The following is a 22,716-nucleotide window of genomic DNA, read 5'->3' on the forward strand; positions in this document are numbered from 1 at the left end:
CTGAGCTGAAACAAGAGTCAGGCGCTCAATGGACGGAGCCCCCAGGTGTCCTGGTGCACAGGAACTCTTACGATTTCCTCCTTTATCAGCTTTTTCAGTAACCGAGCTATCATAAAAGGCCAAGGCTGTTACACCATCAGTCCCCCCATCATGCATTACAGCCTTGGCCTTTTATGGTAGCTATTGTCTAGCTGGTCTTTACTCGCCCGGAGGCCGGCCTGCCTGCGATGTCCTGACGCAAACCTGGTGTGTGTGTCTGTTCCTAAGGAGCTGTTGAGTCTGACATCGGGAACACTCGCAAGAGTTTTTCTTGCTTGGATGTGACTGTGTGAGTGTAACCCCGAGACACGCTGTCTGTTACTGTCGTACGCCCCCAAGGCCTACCTGGTGACAGTCAACGTGTGTCCCTTCACTTCCATGCTTGCCTCTGGCTTCTCGGGGACCTTTCCCGGCCGTTCATCGAAGATACGGACTTTTGGCTCGTGCATAAACTGACCTAGTGAGGCAAAGTCCGGATGCTGATTTACATGGAACCCAAGGGCCAATTAAAAAGAGCAGGCTTGTGGTCATTTGACCCAAGCTGCATTTCAGTACGCACCTACCCACCCCTCCGAATTTCTAAGGTAGAAAGACATACTGAGAGGAGAAGGGCAGAGCGATGGGAGGGATGGGTCCTTCCCAGGAGCAAAGCTGGCTGGCTCATGTCACGGTCATCTCACATACGAGGCCAACCTGCCGGACAAGAAGTGGAACGGAACGCCCTCCCTGATGACGGGCTGAGCACCTGCCACATGGCTCAAATCTCAGGGACAAGGTTTCTGATGCCACATGCTTCAGCTGGATCCACTTCTTAAAAAGTTGTGGGGAAAGTGGACCTAGATGCCTGACTTCCCAAACCAGTTCACCTCCCTCCAGTTAGAAAAGAAAAAAAAAAACTCTGATGTAAAATTGAAAGTCTGTGTCGCTCCTCTAACTGTTTGCCCAGTTTGTGAGGATGAAATGCTGGTTCAGGGAGAACCTCACCTGCGGTAGCAAAGGTCTTGGCTAGAGCCTCACAGAGACCCCTGCGCTGCTCTGTGGGGCTGCATGAATCATGTTTGCTATCTCTGTGCATTAATATCGGACATCAAAACCCCTGACGGCTGGGGAGAGACTGCCCCTCCCAGGGCCAGCAATTCTGAAAGACAGTGGAACACTCAGGAGCGTGCCTGTGATCTGCACTTGAACCATCCCAGGGCCAGACTGCCTCTCGCTGACCCATGTGACCCAGAAGCTATCCCAGGGCCAGGGACCAGGTAAGTGGACTGCCCTAGAGCCCAAAGCCTGCCGAAATGCTTCAAGACGGCCAACCCAGAACTATGCTGCTCTGCCTGTCTTCCCACAGAAACCCAGGAGAGGCTCTGGCCTAAACCTGTTGCTTCAGGTCCCTGACTAAAACCTAGCCTTCCTCTGTGGCCCTACAGGGTGGGACATGCCTCTTTGTTTAGGGGGGAACTGAGTGACAGGAAACGTTTCTGTCAATGGCACTGACCCTTGTGTGTCCTCAGTCCCTGTATAAATCAAGACCCAGGCACAGAGTGTGGACCCAACCTGTCCTTTGAGTCCAGACCCGTCACTGTGTAAGTTCTAACCTCCTAATTTGCTCGAGACCCAGACCCACTTGCCAGATGGTCAATAGACACCGTACCTATTAGTCCATGCACTTTAGGTGAAAACTTGTTTGTGGGGGGAATGTAGATCCCCAAAAAGTCTACATTCACCGGGTGCTTCTTCCAAACACGATGGAGTAAAACAGAGAAGGACATGTCTTTATCCACGGTGATGGTCACAGTTTGCTCTTTCTTCACAGAGACAAGCACCCTGGGGCAGAAAGCAAAATGGGGTCCACATTTCTAGAACACACTGTTTAGGAAGCCATGCCTCCCACCGTGAGCCTGAGCTCACCGTCCCGCCCTGGGCAATTCCATGAGTGTTCTAGGCCCTCCACAGCATTTTTTTGGGTCACAGAATGTTGTTTTCACTCCTGGCTCTGGAACTCTGTCAGTTTCTGTGTTTGTATAAAAACAATAAACGGGTGATCAGGGGAAAATATGACACAGTCCAGTGTTTTCCAGGCACACTCTGACACGGAGCTGGCTGGGATGTTTGATGGATTCCTTCACTTATCCAGCTTGTATCTACCAAGCCCTCATCCCATGCCAGGCTGCGGGCAGGTGCCGAGACACACAGTGGCCACAAGACGGGGACCCGGCTGCTAGGAACGGGCTGGGGTTAGGCACCAGTGATCTTTCTGAACCTCTACTTCTTCACATTTAAAATGATAGCTAAGTTCTACGTTTCGGTCACGGATTTCTGGATTGATCTGTGTAGTCAGGCGTGGAGGACAGGCCCGTGACCAGACACGGTAATACTCACCTCTGGTTAATGACACGAGCGGTGTCAGACCAGGAAAGGACAGACACCCGAGAGCGCCGGCTCAGGGTGATGGTCTTGGTGCTGATTTCTATTTTCATGTCTTCGCTTTGGAAATAAAATCCCAGTGTTCCAAAATAGGTGCTGAGTTTTCCGTTCTTTGGTTTCTTGGCACCAATGAGCTGTCCATTGACCAAAATCCCTGGAGAAGAAAACATGCTTTTTTCTCTCTGTGCACTATCAAATTTATAAAACTTGACAATATGGAAAAAGTGTTATTTTTTGGCTTGATTTCTTACATAACATTTTTTTCCTAAACAACTTTCACTTTGTTACTATGTCTTATTTTAACTTTAAATGACTTACATCACAGTACGATCTGCTAGTTTGCACTCAGTTTCTTAGCTACTCTAATTCCCATGGGAATAAATTTATGATTCTTTGCTCACCAATTATCAGAGTTGGAAAAGTACAGGGCTTCTATTAAGGTGGGAAAGAAAGAAATCCCAGGTGGTGACAGTGAAACGTGGTAATGATCTAATTGTCTAGTTCAAATACAGCATCTTTTTATTTTACCTGATTGTGGATCGGAAACAAGGTTGAGAATCTTTCCAGGTTCTGAGTCAATATTGAAACAAATATTCTTTTCATTTTTTGGCAGGTAAATGATGAAGTGTGGGTCATTTTCAACTGGAAAATAGAGAAAATGAAATCAAACAAAACCATAGAAAGGAGGGCAACACTGAACAGTACTTTATTCCTGAAACCTTCACTTAATAAGAACAAAGAGTTCCAGTGCTTGTACTAGATGCTAGCTTCTGTCTTGGTGTTGGGGTCCAGTGGTATAGGCAGACCCATTGTCCCTTCCCCATGGGACAATTCAGAGTTTTAAGTTATTTTACACCTATAACATATACTTTTTCTGTAGCTATCATGTATGCTCTAGGCTAGAGATAAAAAATGAATAAGAAAGACACAAATAATAAGAAAAGCACACAATACATCGTGTGTACATGTATACTACATATGCATACCTCCATCAGTGAGTGTTGTATAAATAGATAAAACGATATGTGTGTTTTTAAGCAGCTATACATGATACATAAAAATAAAGGAGATGTAATGTTATTTGTTGGCATACCGATGGATATTAATCAATTCCGAGAACAATGAAGCACTGAGCGACTCTCAAGAAAGACGTCCTTTGCTGCTGGACAACCTTACTCTGATTGATCTTTCTTGTTTGTTTGTCTAATCATTCAACAAATAGTTGGTGAGAAAAAAAAAAAAACAGGTCTATCCAAAGCACTGAATTAGGCAACGTTTGGTGTAGCTATACATAAGTCATGGTCTTATTTATAAGACCTTCAAGAAAGTCAGAATTTAATGGAGTGACCAAGATTCTCTCCTTGACCAAACTCCACTTAGGCTCCTCCAACCTTTTCAACGAGGCCTCAACTTTTAGACTCACATGTTAGTCTCTGCGCTGTCCAATTTTAGCAAGAATCCTACTAGGTTGGGTTAGGTAGAATCCCCACCCTCCCCATTGAGCACCCTCAATATCTAACTGGGTTCCTCATTCCACACCGCCCTCCACGTGACGTCGGATCTCCTGGCTGCCTTCAGCAGGAAGCCTGTTCCATTGGTTTGACCAGAATCCCCCTCACTCCTGACATTTCCTCCGCGTGATTTTGCACCCACTTCCCCATGCTGTATTTGGAGCTGAGTCCAACCTTCTCCACCCAACTGCAAGATCCCATTGCGGGGGTCCCCATACCCATCGCAACGGCCCCCCCTTGAGTCAAGGTCTTCCAGACCATGTGTGCTCTAATGAATATCGTGAATAATTTTTTTCTTCACAGTGTTTCTTTCATAGAGACAGACACAACCACTGAGGGAAGAGAGAGTAAAATAAATGACACAAAAATGGCACAAGCCAGTCGCTCTGAGGGTAAAGACGAAGGGTGACCAGCCCCGCCCAGCCAGTTGAGAAAGGCCTGGTAAAGGAGTTTGCACAAAGCCTTGAAGTTAGGAGACGCAAAAGACACGGGAGAAACGGAGATTTTATTCTGAGCGCACAGTGCAGAGGTATGAAAATTGGCGATTTGTTTGCAAAGTACCTCGATGTAACTAGGGGATGGGTTCTTGAAGAACGTAGAAAAAGACCGAAAATGGGGGTCATGGAGAGGGGCGGAGCACCACACCAAAGAATGGAGCTTTAAGTTGGGGAGCTCTTTGAAGTTTCTGAGAAAAAATGTGACATGATTTGATTTTGGGGAAATTACTTGTCACAGTATAAACTAACTATTGGGACATGGACGTGGGAAGATCAGTTAGCAGCTAACGCAGCAATAACACAGGCAAGAGACGTCACACTGAACAGGAAACGGGACGGACGAGGGAGGGAAGATTCCAGAGACCTGTGGTAGAATCCACAATGTCAGGTAACTGAGCGCCCAGGAACAATTCAGACCAGCTAGGCTTCCAGCCCGAGTCACTGAAGGGCCCGGGGAGGAGACAGTCGGAGCCGTAAGAACCGCAGTGGTTGTCTTTCCCAGATTAAAACCGAAAGAGCAAGCTTCCATTCACCGAGAGGCTGTTGTTTTCTAGATGTTACCACAAAGTCCCATGCAAACATTAACTCAACTAATTCTCCTCGCGTCCTCGCACAGGATAGGTCACCTGCCTGAGGTCCCATTATGGGGTTGGACTGTGGCAGAGCCAGGACCACAGCCAAGCTGCCCCACGACAAGCCCTTTGTCCCACCCACTCTGACACGCTCCTTCATGTTCAAGTGTGTGTTTCAGAACATGAAATGGAAGATAAAGGAATCCACAACAGAAGTACAATCTGGTACTTCTCTGCACCCCTCACACTACAAAACTCTCACCACCAGGTCAATAAATACTTGGTGAATCGATTTTGTGTTGAGCTGAGCACTAGAGGGCATCCTTAAAACGCAGAACGAAGGTTCTCATTAAAATTTTTCAATTAAAAAAAATCATTTTGGTATGAGAGCCTCTTCCTTTACACAAATATGGTGTTTTGAAATATCTTTGGAAGGACTTGGCTTTTATTAGAGATCGTGATTGAGTCTGTCATTTTAATTAACCCAAATGCCATTACTCACACCTGCTGGTGGGTAACCACGGATCGGTACTGCCTTACCAACTGACACCACTCCAGACAGCGGAAGTGAAACATTATACTTAGATTAGCGTCTGTAGCCTTACATTTAGATCAGGTTGAAGGCGGATGGAGGGCCCCCAGGACCAACTTCACAGATTCCTGAGGACCTGGGCTTTATGAGCTCCCACGGGGAACCAGGAACTGATGTTATAGCCACCCCGCAACTTAACACCACCCCGTTTTACAGGTGGGCTCACTGAGACCTAGAGAGGTTCCACGGTCTGGCCCACTGCCACGGGGGCAGAGTCTGACCCTGGAACTGTCCAGCTCTCCAGACCTTGTCCCCTTAACTGCATTGCACAGCAGACTACGTAAACTCAGAGGGAACACCGCCTTCTTACTGGAAAGAACTCGAAAACAGAGTTAGCTTTCTCGCTACGTATTTCTACAGAAGCTTCCTTCTGGAAAGTCACAGAGGAAGGGGCGCCTGCCCCGTGCTTGCCCTTGTCTCTTGCTCTGAGAGCCGCTCGGTGCAGTGAGGATGGCAATTTCGTCAGCACTGTAACCCGACACAGGGATGCCCTCCCCTCACGTGCTGTGTCATGCAGCCGTAATCTCGGTCGGGGAAAGGTGGCAAATACCAGATTAGGAAGGGGAGAGAGACCACACATTAAAGTGATTAAGTGATTAGACCACATTAAAGTGATTTTGATAGTACAATGAATCGTGTCTAATCTTCAATAATGACTTTTATCTATTGGCTATCCTGTGCTCGCCCCTGAGAAGGTTTCACGAGGTCAACAACCTCGCTGCCTGAGTGTTATTATGCTATAATAATATGTTATTATTATTCATGCAGGAACATGAAATAACTCACTTAAGTTCACATACAATCTCCAAAGAGAATGTTCCTTGCATCGATACCCTGTGGAGCCCCCTGGCCTGAGAAGAGCGTCTCATCCACTCCCGAGGGTTCAGCTCACCCAGCTGGAGATGGAGTGCTCTGGACTGGACCGGACCCCCGAGCTTCATAGGTTGGAGCCCTAACCACCAGCACACGACATCTGGAGGAGGGGCCCCCATCAAGGGATTGGCACCCTGCTGAGAAGGGACACAGGGGAGCTTGGCCTTCCTCTCTGCAGGGCACACACAGAGAGGTCATGTGAACACACAAGAAGATGCCGGCTGTATACAAGCCATCCCCAGCTGGCACCTTGATCTTGGACTTCCCTGCCTCTAGACCTATCATTTAGACCAGCTAGGCTGGGGTATCTGGTTATGGCGGCCCAAGCTGATTAATACACAGAGTCATCTGCTGTTAAGGGAGGTCAACGATACCTACAGCAGTCAACTTGTTTACCAGGACTTTTTTTTTTAACATCTATCAACGCTGCACATGATTGTGACCCGACTGGGGGCTGGGACGTGAGAGCCGTGGTGAAGGCCTCTTACCTCTCATCACATGTGGGGGAGGAGTTGCCTCGAGCACCTGAGCCCCCAGCACAGGCATTGGGATCATCGGTGTCGGGGAAGGGTTGACCCAAGATGGGACTGAACTCGGACCAATCTTGCTGCCGTAGTACAGGGCACCTGTGTAGAAAAACCCGTGGCCATTAGTTTCCCAGCTTACTTTTCCATGGAGATTTCTTACAAGGTCAAGAATCTATGTTATGTGGACCCTGAAAGTTCTCAGTTAAGGTTTTCTCCCAGTAAGAGAGAGTACCGACTTAGGTATTCCGTGCCACCGGATACACTGACAACAGTGAAGCTACAGATTTATTTTTAAAAGTTCAATGTTGGGATGCCTGTGTGGCTCAATTGGTTAAACGTCTGCCTTAGGCTCAGGTCACAATCCCAGGATCCTGGGATGGAGTTGTGCATCGGGCTCCCTAGAAACAGGGAACCTGTTTCTCTCTCTGCCTGCTGCTCCCTAAGCCTGGGCACACTCACGCGCTCTCTCTGACAAATAAGTAAATAAAAAATCTTTAAAAAACAAGTTGAATGTTTATAATATGCCCCATATTAAATTCACTACAACTATTTAAGCGTGGCGAAAAATGGTTAAACGCTGATTTAAACAATGCACGTGGGGGTACACATGTCTCCAAAATTCCTTTGGGAGTTAAGGGAGCCAAAGTTCCAAGACCACAGCAACGAACTCCCCCAAAGTAAATTGACAGGAACAGCTCAGACACACGGGGGGCCCAGGGCTGGGAGCAGGAGGCAGGCTACGGGGAGGGGAGCAGAGGCTGGAGGCCCCCGGGGCAGGCTGAGGAAGCTGCCCCGTCCTATTGCTCCACGAGACAGAAGCACAGACCTGAGCAGCAGGAATGGTCTTGGGGGGGCGAGTCTGCCAGCATGCGCTCGTCCCCGGCCTCGTTCTCGATCACCATCGCAGTGAGCGGGGTCACGATGTGATGTTCCAGAGACATCTGCAGGATTGTTTTTGTAATTTTCCTTTTGGCGGCAGCTGTCGGAGCCAGGCTTCTGGATTTGGGAAACAGAGGCATCAAGAACATTACTGCACTTAGTCCCACACCCACTCTGGGCTCAGCCGGGACCCTGGGGACCACAGATAAAAGAGGGCTAACTGGCTCCAAGAAGCCAGGATTTTACTTAGCCATGCAGTCTAAAGGATGTTTTTTAAATAGACTTTCTTTTTCAGACCAGTTTTAGGCTCACAGTAAAACGGAGGAGAAAGGACAGCGATTTCCCAAATCCTCCCTGTGCCCACACACCACAGCCTCCCCCATTATCAACCACCCCCCCCACCAGAGTGGTGCGTATGTTACAATCTATGAACCTGGGCTGACATTTTATCATCACCCAAGTCCGTGGTTTACGTTACGGTTCGTTCTTGGTGGTGCATGTCCTACGGGCTTTGACAAACATGTGATGACATGTATTCACTATGGTATATGGTACAGGACACTTTCACTGCCCTAAAAAATCCCGTGGGCTCCACCTGGTTGCCCTGCCCTCCCAAACCCCAGCAACCACTGATCTGTTTTCCCGGGAATGTTCTGGAAAATCAGTATTTAACTTCAGCAACGTGCTGCGTATCTGCAATTTTGCACCCAGGATGCTTCAGTAAAAAGGGGCAGGGATAGTTCTTGTTCAACGGAAAGTCCCAACTACAGCCCCATGTCTTTTTTATAACCTTACTGACATCACGGATTTTCTCTGTGAGTTCGGTCATCCAACCGCACTTCGTGTCTTCCTGACCTAGCTCTGAAGACTGTTCCACTCCCTGGGGACCTGACGTCAAAGGTGGGATGGGGCTCGGGTGATTTTCTTCTTCAGCACCTGCTGTGTTACTCTGCTGCACGTGGTCCAAGAGCTGTGCATTGCCCGGGAGCATAGTTTTTATACTGCACAGGTTAAGTGCAGGTCGGCTGAGAAGCCAGAGACGAGACAGCCGCTGGCTATTATGAAACCCGTCCTTAGGCGATATTAGAATCGTAAATTTCCCTCTGGACAATAAGCTTTTCAAAAGTATATGCAAGTGAACTACTGATACTCCCGCAACCCGGATCAATCTTACAGACATCATGCTGAAGGAAAGAAGCCAGAAACGGACAAATACAGGTTATATCATTACAAGAAGTTCAGTCACAGAAAACTCATTGATGGTGACAGTGGTTTCTACATCAGTGGGCGTGGGCATTCTGAGGGAAGGAGAACAAGGGACCCTTCGAAGAGGACAGAGTGTCCTATAACAATCTGACAGTGTCCTATTACATGGGTGACACATTTAAGAATTCATCATCAAACTGTACATTTAAAATTCATCAGCTTGACACTTTGTGTATGTCGACCTCAATAAAAAAGAGAAAAGAGTGAATTCAGCTTTACTTAAAGTGCTTGGAACCAGTGGAAACTGACAATCCAAATCCCAAATTAATTTGCTGCCTTTCTTGGTTCCAAATCCCTTTTGTGTATTACTGCAAAATATTCAAGGCAAACCTCTTACTTTTGCAAATCCCTGTTAGGTACATTCTTTTCTTCTTACCGCTCAGCTAGAAGTTGGTTGATTGTCAGATAGGCCCACAATTTCCTGGTGAAATCAGGATCTGCATGCTTGTCTTTTGATAGAAAATCCTCCAAGTCGTCCATTTGGGCCAGAGTTTCCAAGACTAACTCCGTGTTGGCCTGGGTGATGGAAGATTCAGTTGAAAGACGCTGGGAGAGCAGAACTAGGGTTAATCAACCCACACTGTTCATATCTACTGTGAGCGAATCAGGACGTTATGTAAATTCAAGAGAAGTCCAAAATAATTCATAAGAATGCAAAAGAGGGAGTGCCTACATCCAAGGTTTGGGATTGGCTTTGGGATGAGAAGGGATGGATCTGCAGAATGGTTTGGGGACCACGGCATAGATATTCTCATGCCTTCCCTTTCACCCTACTGCTTTTATTCTGCCTGCAAGATTCTTGGGATGCAAGATATTACCCTGTTAATATACAAGACAGACTGTATCGAGGGGACCGGTTAGTATTTTTAGAACTAAGGAGATAAGCAGAAGTACCGAGGTGGCCGTGACGATGCTCTGTAATTGTTCCAATTTATCGGGGCTGTATTTTCCTGCCACCACGATCTCAGAGCCTCCAAAATAGTTGTGGAAATTGTTCTGAGTGACATCCGAGACTGACAAGTGGGGATAGTTGAACTGAACATTCCGGAGCAATGGAGTAGAGACCTGGTTGTAGAATTTCTACAATTCATAAAAAACAGAGAAATCATTATTGTCCTATTACTTCTTCGGTCTGAAGCACTTTTTTTAAGACGGGGGAGGGGCGTGTGAGCAGAGGGAGAGAGAGAGAGAGACTATGTTAAGCAGGCCCCATGCCCAGTCGGAACCTGACACGGGGCTCGGTCTCATGACCTCGAGATCATGACCCAAGCTGAAATCAAGAGTTGGATGCTCAACTGACTGAGCCACCCTGGCACCCCTAAGGCACTTTATGTTGAGATTCCTCACATGGTTACCTGATGTTTCTTAATTTATTTTCACAGGATCTCTGTGGAAAGCTATGGGACAAGGAAAACTCTCACAATTATCAGATGAACTGAGACAGGGAGAAACTAAAAAACTGTTAAGAATCTTATCCTGGACTTGAGAGCCCAACATATTTTTCTTTCTTTTATGACCAGATAAATACTCATAAGAAGAAAAGTCAGCTGCGTTGATATTCCCAAATTATCCCCTACCCCTTTCCTGTTCCCAACTTTAAATACAGTGCCTGACACTGAGCCATGGCACCTGGAATTGACAGAGGATGGGGTAAAGTATATTCTTCTTCTATGTCTTTTTATTATCCATGGAGTCAAAATAAGCAAGTAATTTCTCTCCTTTACCTTCAAGGACACTTACAGGCTATCGTTTGATCTTTGTTGCATTATAAAAAGTTGATACTGGGATGCCTGGGTGGCTCAGTTGGTTAAGCGGCTGCCTTCGGCTCAGGTCATGATCCCAGCATCCTGGGATGGAGTCCCACATCGGGCTCCTTGCTCGGCGGGGAACCTGCTTCTCCCTCTGCCTCTGCCTACCACTCTGTCGGCCTGTGCTCATCCTCTCTCTCTCTCTCTAACAAGTAAATAAATAAAATCTCTAAAAAATAAAATAAAAATAAAAATAAAAAGTTGATACTGAGATACCAATGCACCTTAAAAGGGGAAACGACCATGATGGCAAGGAGGACTAGAGAGCCCAGAAGTTTCGGCGGGGCCTGGGAGGACTTGCTCAGGGAGTAGGGAAGTGCATCTCCCTCCTGCCTCCCATCTCACTGTCAATGCAGAGCAAATACACATGCAAGGTGGGGTGGGAAGGGAATCGAGCACTTTCTCATCGTCACGGCCAAACGCAGCTGAAATGATGACAACTGTGACTCAAATTTGGCGAGCTGAATGACTTTGAGTGAAGAAGGAAGAAAGAACAGAAAAAAGGTGTTACTTTGAGCTGGGAGGATGTGTCCTGATTTCCATAAATCCTCTGAGCCATGCCACGGTTTTCATTGGATAGTCTCTTCAAAAAATCGTAATCAACGTCAAATCCTATCCCCAAGCTGAATAGGGAGATGTTGTCTCGTATGTTCTGCTTCACGTTTTTCTGAATTTTTGACAATTTTAGTTCACCTAAAGTGGATGACAGAGACGAAGAGAATGAGGGACAATCTTATAATGTTTTTTGAAAATCCACAGAGGGCGGTTTAGCAGAATTTGTCCCACCTACCCTTTGACCCAGAGACTCAAGTCTATGGGTTTCTCTTACAGCCGCACTCACACAAATGGGAATGACATATGTGCAATCGTACACAGCCACACTATTGGGCATAGCAACAGATTGAAAACAAGTGCACAGTAGTAAGGGAGGTTGGGTAAATAATGATATATTCAAACTGGGAGGTACTATGCAGCCATGTAGTTATTACCAGAGCAAGATAACTCTATGTATTTATACTGAATTATCTCATAGATATATTTTTAAGGGGGGCGAGAACAATGTAAATTGGTATATGTAGGATGTATTTGCATATAGGCATGCATATATGTGTGTGTGTATGTGTGTGTATATATTCACACATAAATGTGTGTATATGTGTATGGAGTATACACGTATGCACAGAATATCTCTGGAAAGTTACACAACAAATTGCCAACTGAAGACTGCCTCCAGAGATAGGAACTGGAGGGTCAAGGGACAGAAATGAGAAGCAGACTTAATTTTTTGCTATGTTTCCTTTTCTTCTTTATGACTCTATTCTCAAATTGAATTCTTTTATTTTTTTCAGGATTTTACTTTATTTTTTTTAAGTAATCTCTGCACCCGGTGTGGGGCTCGAACTCTTAACCCCGAGATCAAGAGTCACACGTTCCATCCAGTGAGCCAGCCAGGTGCTCCTCAAATTGAATTTTACAAGTAACCTGATCTGAGGTTCAGAAACTCTGAATCTACCACAAATACTACATAAAGTCTCCCATTCTAGTCTCACTATTAACAGAACGGGTGTTTTTTGTCTAAAACTCGAGTGGCCGCGGTCCTGACTGATGCACTCGTCTTCCTTCCACTGAGCAGCGTCGGGCACCGTCCTTGTCGACATGACGGACTACAACACAATCCAGCACGCACTCTTGTATTTGCCAGTAGAAAGACACAAATGAAGCAGATAAAGTAACAACATGTGACAGGAGCCAGGGGATGTGGGGCCATTTTGTGGGGAAAAATGTGTAACGTAGAGGATATATCAGAAAGAAGTCATTTCTCCCATTGCCTTGAGGGACTGGGGGAATGCGGAGAAGGATGGAATAAGTTACTGCAGACTCCAGACGTGTCCTGGGGACCGGGAACTGACACACTCATCTCACACTCCTGTACATCACCTCACATACCTTACGTTGAGAGAAAATGCAATAGCGAGCTATCACAGTTTATACTCAGTTTTTAAACAAGTGCTTTCAAGAGCATCACCCAAAGTGTCTGGGACTGGGTTTTGGGGTGGGGGGAGGTGGTGACAGTTCCAGGGCCCAGAGAGGCCTCCTTTTAGAAAACATGGGGCTACAATGGTTTAGAAACTCAGGCAACTGCCAGCAGATTTCCCATTTGAAGTGAGAGTGAAATATTTGTTACTGGAAGATTGAAAAGCTACTTGCCTACTGTGGGATCACCGTCAGAGACCAAAATGATGAGAGAGACTGACTCAGGGTCCAGCATTCCCAAATTATTGGCTTCGTTCAAAATAAAGATGGCGCGCAGGAGGGCTTCGTTGATATTGGTGCCTGTTAAGGTAAGAGTATGTGCTGCTCCGTTACGTACTCTCTCTTTGCACAAAAACTGTCACACCCTGGGTTCTGATTCATTTGTCTGGTGATCACGCACGTGTCATTTTACTCAGCCCCCAAATCCTTCGATGGTTTTCCAACTGACACAAATTTCCTCCAGGCTGGGCAAGATTCCCCAGCGGAGTAAAATTATTGACTTTATGGTAAACTACTCCCTTAAAGAGGAATTCGTCCTTTCAAAGCACCGGTCTATAGTTTTGTTAAAGACCAAACTGAAGGTCCCTCAATCAGCCTTGCTGATGTGCTGGGACACTGGTCTGGGGACAGGGGCATTTTGTGCTATGAGAGTAGTAAGAATTCTAGTGTCCCTTGCTGATACCCTTTTCTGAGAAAGATTGGGATGGTTGCAAACTTGTGTGGGATAGGTTATGCCTTGTACTTTCACAAGAAATTAACACTCATCATGGAATAATAATACACACATTATTTAAGGCAGGCCATTGCCGGCAGGGCCAAGACCACCACGGTAGGGAGTGATTCTTCCTACGTGAATGAAGATTTGAACCCTGTGAACGTTTCTCACTGGGCTCTGGGATATAAAGTCATTCACCTCCAGTGGGCTGGATTTTCTCAATGTACTTCTTGGCATCTGCAATCTGTGTTTTAGTAGCTGAGACTAAATCATTTCTCCAGGTTCGAACATTGTGGTTGAAGTCGACCACAGAGAATTGGTCTTCAGCTCTTAGGTCATCCAATATGGTCTTCATTGCTTCCACTGTCTGTTTCAAAGAAGGATGAAGAAGGGTCTCATTACTTAAGCTCTCAGTCCAAGAAGAAAGGAGGAAGACCAAGCACTCCTCCTGTCATCTTGCAAGTACCAACTCAAGCTGTCTTTCTCCCAGAAAACCTCTTGAAACCACCTCAGTCAACACTGACCTCTCACTTATCCTAAACATGTGTTGTCTGCATTTTGATACTGAAACTTTCACTGTTTATTTTGTTACGTCCAATAATTTTGACTGGTCTCACGTTTCGTTAAGAATCGCAAACTTCAGGTGCCCCTTAATTAAATAAATTAAATGTAATTTATTTAATTATATTAAATAATTAAATATATTTCTCAAGTCCAGCAACTCACCTTCTCTAAAATTACTGTTTCTCATCTCCTGTCTTTTCAAACTACCAACACCTCCTACTTCCTGTCTCAGCTCACAACCTGGATTCCAACTGCACTGAGACATTAAAGCAATCAGAAGAAAATATCCACAGTCTCCCAGCTTCTTGTCTAGTAACCTAGGAGAACTAGCAGTATTTCTATCTGAGGCACATCCATCCACTAGTGAGCTAGTTTTCATTCTCTCTCATCTCCTCGAGGACATGGCTTTAGCGGCTGGCCCCTGCATCTCCTACATTCAAAATTTCCCTCTTCTATTGGTGCATTTCTATAAATATAAAAACATGCTGTTATTTCTCACCCCTTTAAAAATCTCACTTGCGCAGCGCCTGGGTGGCTCAGTCCATTAAGTGTCTGCCTTCGGCTTAGGACATGATCCCAGGGTCTGGGAACGGAGTCCCAAGTCAGGCTTTCTGCTCAGCGGAGAGCCTGCTTCTCCCTCTCCCTCTGTCTGCCACTCCCCCTGCTGGTGCTCGCTCTCTCTCTCTCTCTCTCTCTCTGACAAAAAAATTTTCTTTAAAAAAGAAAAAGAAAATTTTTTAAAAAATAAATAATATGAAAAATAAGTAAATGAATAAATAAAAAATAAAAACCTCATTTGTACTCACACCCATCTCTCAGTCTTCCTCTGCAATAGAATTCTTTGAAAGATTGGCCCGAACATACTATCTGCAAATCTTCTCTTCCTATTCTCTTTCACATCTGTTCTGTTCATGTTTTCACCATCAGGACTTCTTAAAATTGCTCTTGTTGAGGTCACAGTGCCTTTAATGTTGTCAAATCCAATGAACTATTCTCTCTTCTTATCAGACTCAATCTATGAACAGTATTTGAACCAACAGGTCACACCTCCCCCTTAAAAAATCTTCCTCAGTATCTTCCAGAATCTCAGACTCTCTTGGATTTTCTCTCCCTCTCAACTGGTTGCGTTTTTCACTCTTCTTTCTTTGCAGCCATGTAGTTATTACCAGAGCAAGATAACTCTCCTCCCTGAATTCTTGCTCAATATCCTAGGGTTCAGTCATGGTCTTCTTCTCTGACTACACTTGCTCCTTGGTGTTCTCAGTAGTCTCATTGCTGTAAATACCTTCCACAAACTGGTGGGTCCTAATCATACATCTCGATATCTCACTTTGGAATACGAGACTTGCATAGCCAATGGCCTCACTGACCTCGGTGAGATAGGCATCTCAAACTTTACATGTCCAAGACCGAGCCCCTGATATCCCCCACGAAGTCTCATTCTGCCCGTCTCTTCCAACTCATTGATGGCAACCTTCACCCCTCCTTCCGATTGCTCAGGCTGAGAGCTCAGAGCATCTTGGGGTCTTATTTTCTTCTCCCATCTCACAGCTTTAGGAAATACTCTTTATTCTACCTTCCAGTTAGAGTCCAGAATCCTGTCGCTTCTTGCCATACCCACTACTGCCACTCTGGTCCATGCCGCCATCGTCCCCTGCCTGGACTACTGCAAGAGCTGCTTTCCTGACCTCCCTGTTTCCACCCTGCATGCCAGGCTCTTCTCAACACAGTGGCTGGAGATGGGCTTTACAGACTGTCAGATCATGTCATTCCTTCCCCCAAACCACCCAGCAGCTCTCCATTTCTCTCCAAGTTAGAGCCAAGGTTCTCACAGTGCCCCAAGGGGCTTCACGTTATCCGTCTGGTCCCTTCCTTTTCCCTCCCTGCTGGGCTGCTCTCTGCTCCTGGAACATGCCTGGCACACTCTGACTCAGAGCTATTGACCTGGCTGTCCCTGCTGCCTACAGAGGTCTGCCCTGGAGAGCTGCGTGCCTTCCCCCACACCTTCTAAGGGGTTCCTCAAGCCCTTCTCAACAGAAGCACCTACTTAGACAGCAAACCTGTCTAAAATCTTAATCCCCCCCGCCGCAGCTGGCACTCCTGATTCCTAATATGCTCTTCTAAAAACAAACCAACAAAAAACCCCGAAAACATTTCTTGTAATACCACAATTGAAGATACCTTCATTTTTTATTTTTTTGTAAAGAGTTTATTTATTTATTTTAGAGAGACAGAGCAGGGAAAGGAGCAGAGGCAGAGGGACAAGTAGACTCTGTGCTAAGCAGGGAGCTGGACGTGGGACTCGATCTCCCGACCCTGAGATCATGACCTGAGCTAAAACCAACAGTTGGATGCTTAACTGACCAAGCCATTCAAGGCACCCCAAAGATACTTTTAAATGACTTATTATGTTTATTGTTTATTCTCTGTCCCCATCTTCTCATAGAATGTAAGCTCTATAAGCTCCCTTTGGGGAAGGATAGGTTTTTTTAATGCTTTTGGTCAATTTTTTTTAACTGATGAGCCGTGTGCCTGACACACAGTGAGTGCTTAATATATATTTGTTACATGCACAAAAGAAGGAAGGAAAGAGTGAATACATGGCTGTATTAGAGCAGAGATTCTCAAGGGAGGGCCACTCTACCCCCAGGGGACATCTGGTAACATCTGAAGGCATTTGTGATGGTCATGACTAACGGGGTGTGTGCTAGAGGCAGCCAGTAGGTCAAAGCCAGGAATGCTGCTGAACATCCCACCACACACAGATCAGCCCCTACCACAAAGAATCATCTAGTCCCAAATGTCAGCAGTGCCACTGTTGGGGAACCTGGCATTGTAGTTTAATGTCTTGTCCTTCTTTTAGATCCTAGAACATGACGAACACTTGGGTGGTCAGAAATGACTAGTCAATGAATGAATGGATGGATAGATGGATGATTGGTTAGTTAATTGTTCAAATTGGTTGGATGGATGGGTTGATGGATAAAATAAGAAATGTCCTCATTTGTTCTGTAGAAAGGCACCTACACCATTTAATCCTGGATTAGCCTCTATTGAACTCCAACCTGGAAGACATGAGATGGGATGGCCACCCTCAAGGAATTGTGGTGTAATCGGAAGAGATTTCAAAGTCACTCATGCACAGTGCAAGGGGGTAAAGTAAAACAGATGGAAGAATAAGACTATGAAGCAGAAGAGTGATCCCAGGGAGAAGGACGGGAGATGGCATTTTTCAGGGCGGTGAGTCAGCCCGAGCTGACCGCGATGAGGCCTGGGGGGAAGGCATGCTGAATGTCTGCCATGTTCGGAGGGGATTGAAGATGGTGGGGAGCCCTGAGCACCCCTACCTACCAACAAGGAGGTACTTACTTGTTTCATTTTTATTCCCCACATAGAGCCACTGACATCAATGACAAAGAGGATGTTTTTGGGAATTGGGTCCAGGTTTTCCGGAGCAAAGAAGTGAACAAAATATCCATTAAATACCTGGAAAACAGAACACACTGTTTAGCATGCAGGAAGATGGGGCTCCAAGGACTAGGAGAGAAAAGATGAGCCATGGGGAGCAGGAGGCATGCTGGTCCTAAAGGGGAAGCTCAGTGTCCATCTACATCTCTCATCCTTCCTGCTCTCTCCGACCCCTCTCCTAGGAAGCCAAGCCTTCTCAGTAGTTGTACTCTCCAGGGCATTTCTCTTTGCTCCCCTCCATCCACCCAGTCCATGGAGAGCCTGCCTTCCAGGCACCCTGCTAGCCAACAGCCAATCAGGCAGAGTTTCTGCCCTCACAAGGCTCACAGGCCCACCCAGGATCCAGACAAGTAAAGAGACCACAGCAAGGTGTTACATGCTGTCATTGGGAAAACAAAGGACACTGAGAAGGCCCAGTGCATGTATATCTGGCTCGGATGCGGGACTCCTTCCCATGGAAATGGAATGTACACTGGGCTTGAGCGTGAGTTCGGAGTTGGTCTGCCAGCATGGGTCTGGGGCAGAGTTGGCGAGTGCAGGTAGGAGTGGGTGTTCCAGACCAGGGTGAGAAAATATGGCACACTAGGTGTTCTGTAAGTGGTTCAGGGCAACAAGGGCTATAGAATTCAAGAATTCAAGGAATTAGAGTGGAGAGTCAGCAGGACAGATCACGAAGGACCTTTATCAGCCCTGTAGAAAGTTTAGATAGTTCTCGAGGCTGCTAGAAGGCCGCTCCGGCTAGATTCCGGATCACCGTCTTTGCTTCTGCTCTAGACTCTAATGCCTGGCTCCCCTCGTTCTCTTTCCACTGTCCTCTGGTCACTTCTAGCAGGACAGTACAATGCCCACCCAGTGAATGTGTAGCTGTGGACACTTCCTTACCTCCCTGTCCTGGACAGAAGCATGGGCTTTCAGACACCCTCTAAGGGCTCTTACCTCAGCACAAGGGAAACACAGACATACACCCAAGACATGACAAGAGGGGAACAGAAACTGAGGAAATCTCACAGTGAACACTGGCCCTGGAATTTACCACCAGCCCAGATCTTTCTCTTGCTTGTTCTGTCCACCTAGGCCCATAACCTCTCTGCTTTCTTTGACAGTTTAACTGCAAAGGGCCTACATAGGTTACCCCAAACTCCCACTTTGTGATGTTCTTACTGTACTTCATATAAGGCCTAGAAGTACCCTTCTGGGACAAGGACATGAAACTCTCAATGACCCTCCATTTGGTTTTCTTGACATGGGAAAATGAGGCTTAGTAACACTTAGGGAAATGGGATTTTAGTCCCTTCTCTGTAACCACCTCGGCAGCTTGGAGCCACCCCAAAGCCAGGGAGTTTGTTCCACAAGAAACCTTTGTTTGGCCTCAGCATGGTGATTCTCCTCAAGACTGTTTTCACCCACCTCGAGTTCCCCGGCTTTCTCTTCTCTGTTCACGTCATACATCACCACCAGCTCTCCGTCCACTGCAGTCTCAGGGCAGCTGGGGCATTTTCTTTGCTGTGCCACAGAGGGCTTGAAGGACACATGTGCCTGGAAAGAACAGGGACATCAGAGCCCAGTCTCCGCACTTTCCCTCCTGAGACGGGGCGCTGACACCTTCCTGTGCACACAGGCGGAGAGGTCTTGCCCTTGGCTTGATGGCCGGCCCGCACCCAGGCAACACCAGAAGTCCCATTCCCAATGCAAGGGACAATGGCTGGGCATGTGAGGGGGTGCTGCTGCCCAGATCGGAGGACTTCTTAAGACACTCAAAGAACTCCTCCCTTCCCCCATGAGAGAGATGGCAACCAGCGCAAGAATTTGTGAAAGGGCTTCTAGAGGAGTTTGACCCTTCCGCTGCTGGTTATCATTGGTCAGGAAGCAAAGAGAATTAAGCTGAACATCTCTTGCTGGGACTAATGAAAATCCGCCACATGTTATGTGGAAGCTGTCTTTTAACAACAGTCAAGCACATGACTTGAGGGGAATGGGGACCCAAAAGGGACAGTCACTGGTCCAAATGCAAAGAAATGATAGATTTTGCTCAAGGATCTCTATTCCTTCACATAGTTCACCTCCTGACTGCTTTTTTGTGCCCCAGAGCCCAGGACGAGCAAAGAGCCCCCAAGCTAGTGACCACTTAAGAGTCCCAGCAACACGCAACACTTACGATACCTTCTGGCGTCCTTTAGATATGACTGGAACACCATCAAAATGGCCATCAAACGTGTCAGGAACATGGAGAAATTTTATTCCCTGAGGTTCAATAACCCACACGTCTACCTAGAGATGGGAGAGAAAATTACTCAAAGCATCAAGATATCTTTCAAGGCTTTTTGTGAGCACAAAATACCATGACTATATCCTCTGTTGTTCTTCTCATCTCCAGGCTTTCCCAGAGGTGACCCAGCATGGTTCCATGATCACCTTTGCGCCTTCCTTAACTGCCATGGGATCTCATTCATCTGCCCACGGGGACTGAAGACCCCTTGGGCAACCCAGTGCTCCCCTTCCCTCGCTTCATTCCTCTGGGTTTCAGTCACCATCTTTATCTTATTCTGTCATTGTTGTTTATAAGAATATTCATGTTGTCAAAAGAAACGAAAGAAGGAAAGCTGCTGTGAAATGATTCTACTCTTAGTCTCTGGGTCTGTCCACCAAGGACCAGGGCCTTTTCCTTCCTTTTCTGTCTATGTGCTTTGAACAGAGCAAAGCAGGAGGAAATAAATCCCTTTGGGTGAACCTTGGAGAAACCATAGTCATGGCTTTCGTTTCTCTCTATGGACTCTAAGTTCTCTGATAAGCACTGCACATGTACAAACTCATTTAACTCTTACTGATGCTCTTATTATCTGTTTTATTTGCTATTGCTTATTTTATGGATGAAGAAACAGACTCAGAGTAACCTGGCTTGGAAGTGGCTGAGCCAGGTTTCAAACCCAGGGCCCAAGCTCCTAATACTTTCTACCCTGCTTCCTGACTTTCAATAGCTTATGCTCTCTCTTTTCAGTTGACTTTGCCACACTATCTTCTAGTTCTAGGCCACAATATCCTACTTGTTTTTTCATGAGATTTCCCAGCTTTGGCACACACCCACTTAAATGTGGGGCCATCAGATGGAGCCCTGCGCACACTGGTTTCCTTACTACCTCTTCCTCATTTAGGATCATTTATAACACTGATGAGCTCTCTCTCCTTTGGAAGTCCCTGGCTTTGGAATCACACCAAATTTTTCTCTGATTTTTATTTTTTTTTAAGTAGGCTCCATGTCCAGCATGGAGCCCAGCACAGGGCTTGAACTCACAACCCTGAGTTCAAGTCCTGAGCTGAGATCAAGAATCGGATGCTTAACCAACTGAGCCACCCAGGTGTCCTTCCAATTTTTTTTTTCAATCTGCTTTCATAAAATCATGGACATTTGTCTAAGCAGAGCCAGCACTTTCTTTCTTGGTTATTACAAATTCCAGCATAAGATGTGAGCTTAATTTGCCTCCAAGATTCCCATTAGCTCCAGGTTCTCCATCTTGGTAAGAACTAAATCTACAGAGAATCAGTTAGATCAGATATCCCAAGACAATCTGACCCAGGCATTTTGGGTAGTTGATTGAGTAGCTCCTGGGGGAAAGGGAGAAAAGCTAGGGAGTTGTAGCAAACTGGGTACACTGTATTCATTCTTCCATAAGATTCTACCTACAAACAAGTAGGCTACTCAGGACAAAGTTCAGTCTCTCCTTAAGAGCATAAAAATGGAAAGAGGATCTTTTCCCTAGTGTCACAGAAGCTTTTTGCAGTCCTGAGCTCAATTTGATGCAGACATGGCCCCCAAATCTGGTAAAACACTATGCTTTGGGGATGTGTACCCAAGGTCCCATAGCTGGTTCATTGACTGGTTGGGAACAGTCCATGGAGGCCTTGGGTCACTTGCCATATTTGTTGGCATTTCTGCAAGAAACCAGCTATGGGAGTTGGAATAAAATATTTTTCCAAGATTTGATACATCAGGAAGGTAACGGTGGGGGTTAGAAAGAGAAATGTTCTCTGTGATTCCTGTGAGGGAAATGTATTTCCAGTTGGGTGGCCCTTCTGATGGTGATTAAAAAGCTTTTGTGGAATAAACACAAGGAGAAGGTCTAATATTCTGATTTCCCCTTTTCTCTGGATAAGATAAAATCTCTTTAGAAATATATTTCATAGACTGTTAGGGCTGGAAAGTACCTTAGGAATCACCAAGTCCAACCTTCTTTCACAGATGAGACACTGAAGGCCAGGAAACAGGTTCACCCAGAGCCCACAGCTGTGAGTGTTAATTCTGGACCGGAACTCGGGAAACTTGCTACTTTGTCTAACATTCTTGCTAATAAATGAAGACTCTGTCTTCTTTTAAAAACAAGGAATTCCTGGGGTACCTGGGTGGCTCAGTCATTAAGCATCTGCCTCCGGCTCAGGTCATGATCTCAGGGTCCTGGGATCAAGCCCCACATTGGGCTGTGTGCTCAGTGGGGAGCCTGCTTCTCACTCCTACTCCCCCTGCTTGTGTTCCCTCTCTCGCTGTATCTCTCTCTGTCAAATAAATTTAAAAAAACTTAAAAAAAAATAAAAACAATGAATTCCTAAGAGCATGGGAAATTTAAGGATGAACAAAAATTTCAGAAATGTAAGAAAATGTATGTGCTACATAGCGTGTGTGTTAAAAATAATTATCTTCTCCTGAAGAGGATGTGGAGAAAGGGGAACCCTCCTACACCGTTGAATGCAAGCTGGTGCAACCACTCTGGAAAACAGCATGGAGGTTCTTCAAAAAGTTGAAAATAGAGCCACTCTATGACCCAGCAATTGCACTACTGAGTATTTACCCTAAAGATACAGATGTAGTGATCCAAAGGGGCACATGCACCCGAATGTTTATAGCAGCAATGTTTACAATAGCCAAACTATGGAAAGAACCTAGATGTCCATCAACAGATG

At 46.0% G+C, this 22,716-nt stretch overlaps 1 protein-coding gene across 1 annotated transcript in view; it reads right to left on the reverse strand.

Annotated features, from left to right (window-relative positions):
* Positions 1–22,716, reverse strand: part of ITIH2 (inter-alpha-trypsin inhibitor heavy chain 2) — a 35,545-nt gene that overhangs the window by 1,891 nt on the left and 10,938 nt on the right. Inside the window, exons 7-20 of the mRNA XM_032881630.1 lie at positions 19,927–20,034; positions 19,174–19,302; positions 17,668–17,784; positions 13,933–14,101; positions 13,194–13,319; positions 11,497–11,678; positions 10,072–10,257; positions 9,554–9,693; positions 7,859–8,028; positions 6,994–7,131; positions 2,989–3,102; positions 2,416–2,614; positions 1,688–1,860; positions 385–496 (exon numbers count right to left, since the gene is read on the reverse strand). Coding sequence (XP_032737521.1) covers positions 385–496; positions 1,688–1,860; positions 2,416–2,614; positions 2,989–3,102; positions 6,994–7,131; positions 7,859–8,028; positions 9,554–9,693; positions 10,072–10,257; positions 11,497–11,678; positions 13,194–13,319; positions 13,933–14,101; positions 17,668–17,784; positions 19,174–19,302; positions 19,927–20,034 — 2,063 coding nt within the window. The remainder of the gene's footprint in view (positions 1–384; positions 497–1,687; positions 1,861–2,415; positions 2,615–2,988; positions 3,103–6,993; positions 7,132–7,858; positions 8,029–9,553; positions 9,694–10,071; positions 10,258–11,496; positions 11,679–13,193; positions 13,320–13,932; positions 14,102–17,667; positions 17,785–19,173; positions 19,303–19,926; positions 20,035–22,716) is intronic.

Source organism: Lontra canadensis, unplaced genomic scaffold, assembly GCF_010015895.1.
Source record: "Lontra canadensis isolate GAN:19392208 unplaced genomic scaffold, GSC_riverotter_1.0 scaffold76, whole genome shotgun sequence".
In the NCBI taxonomy this organism is placed as follows: domain Eukaryota; kingdom Metazoa; phylum Chordata; class Mammalia; order Carnivora; family Mustelidae; genus Lontra; species Lontra canadensis.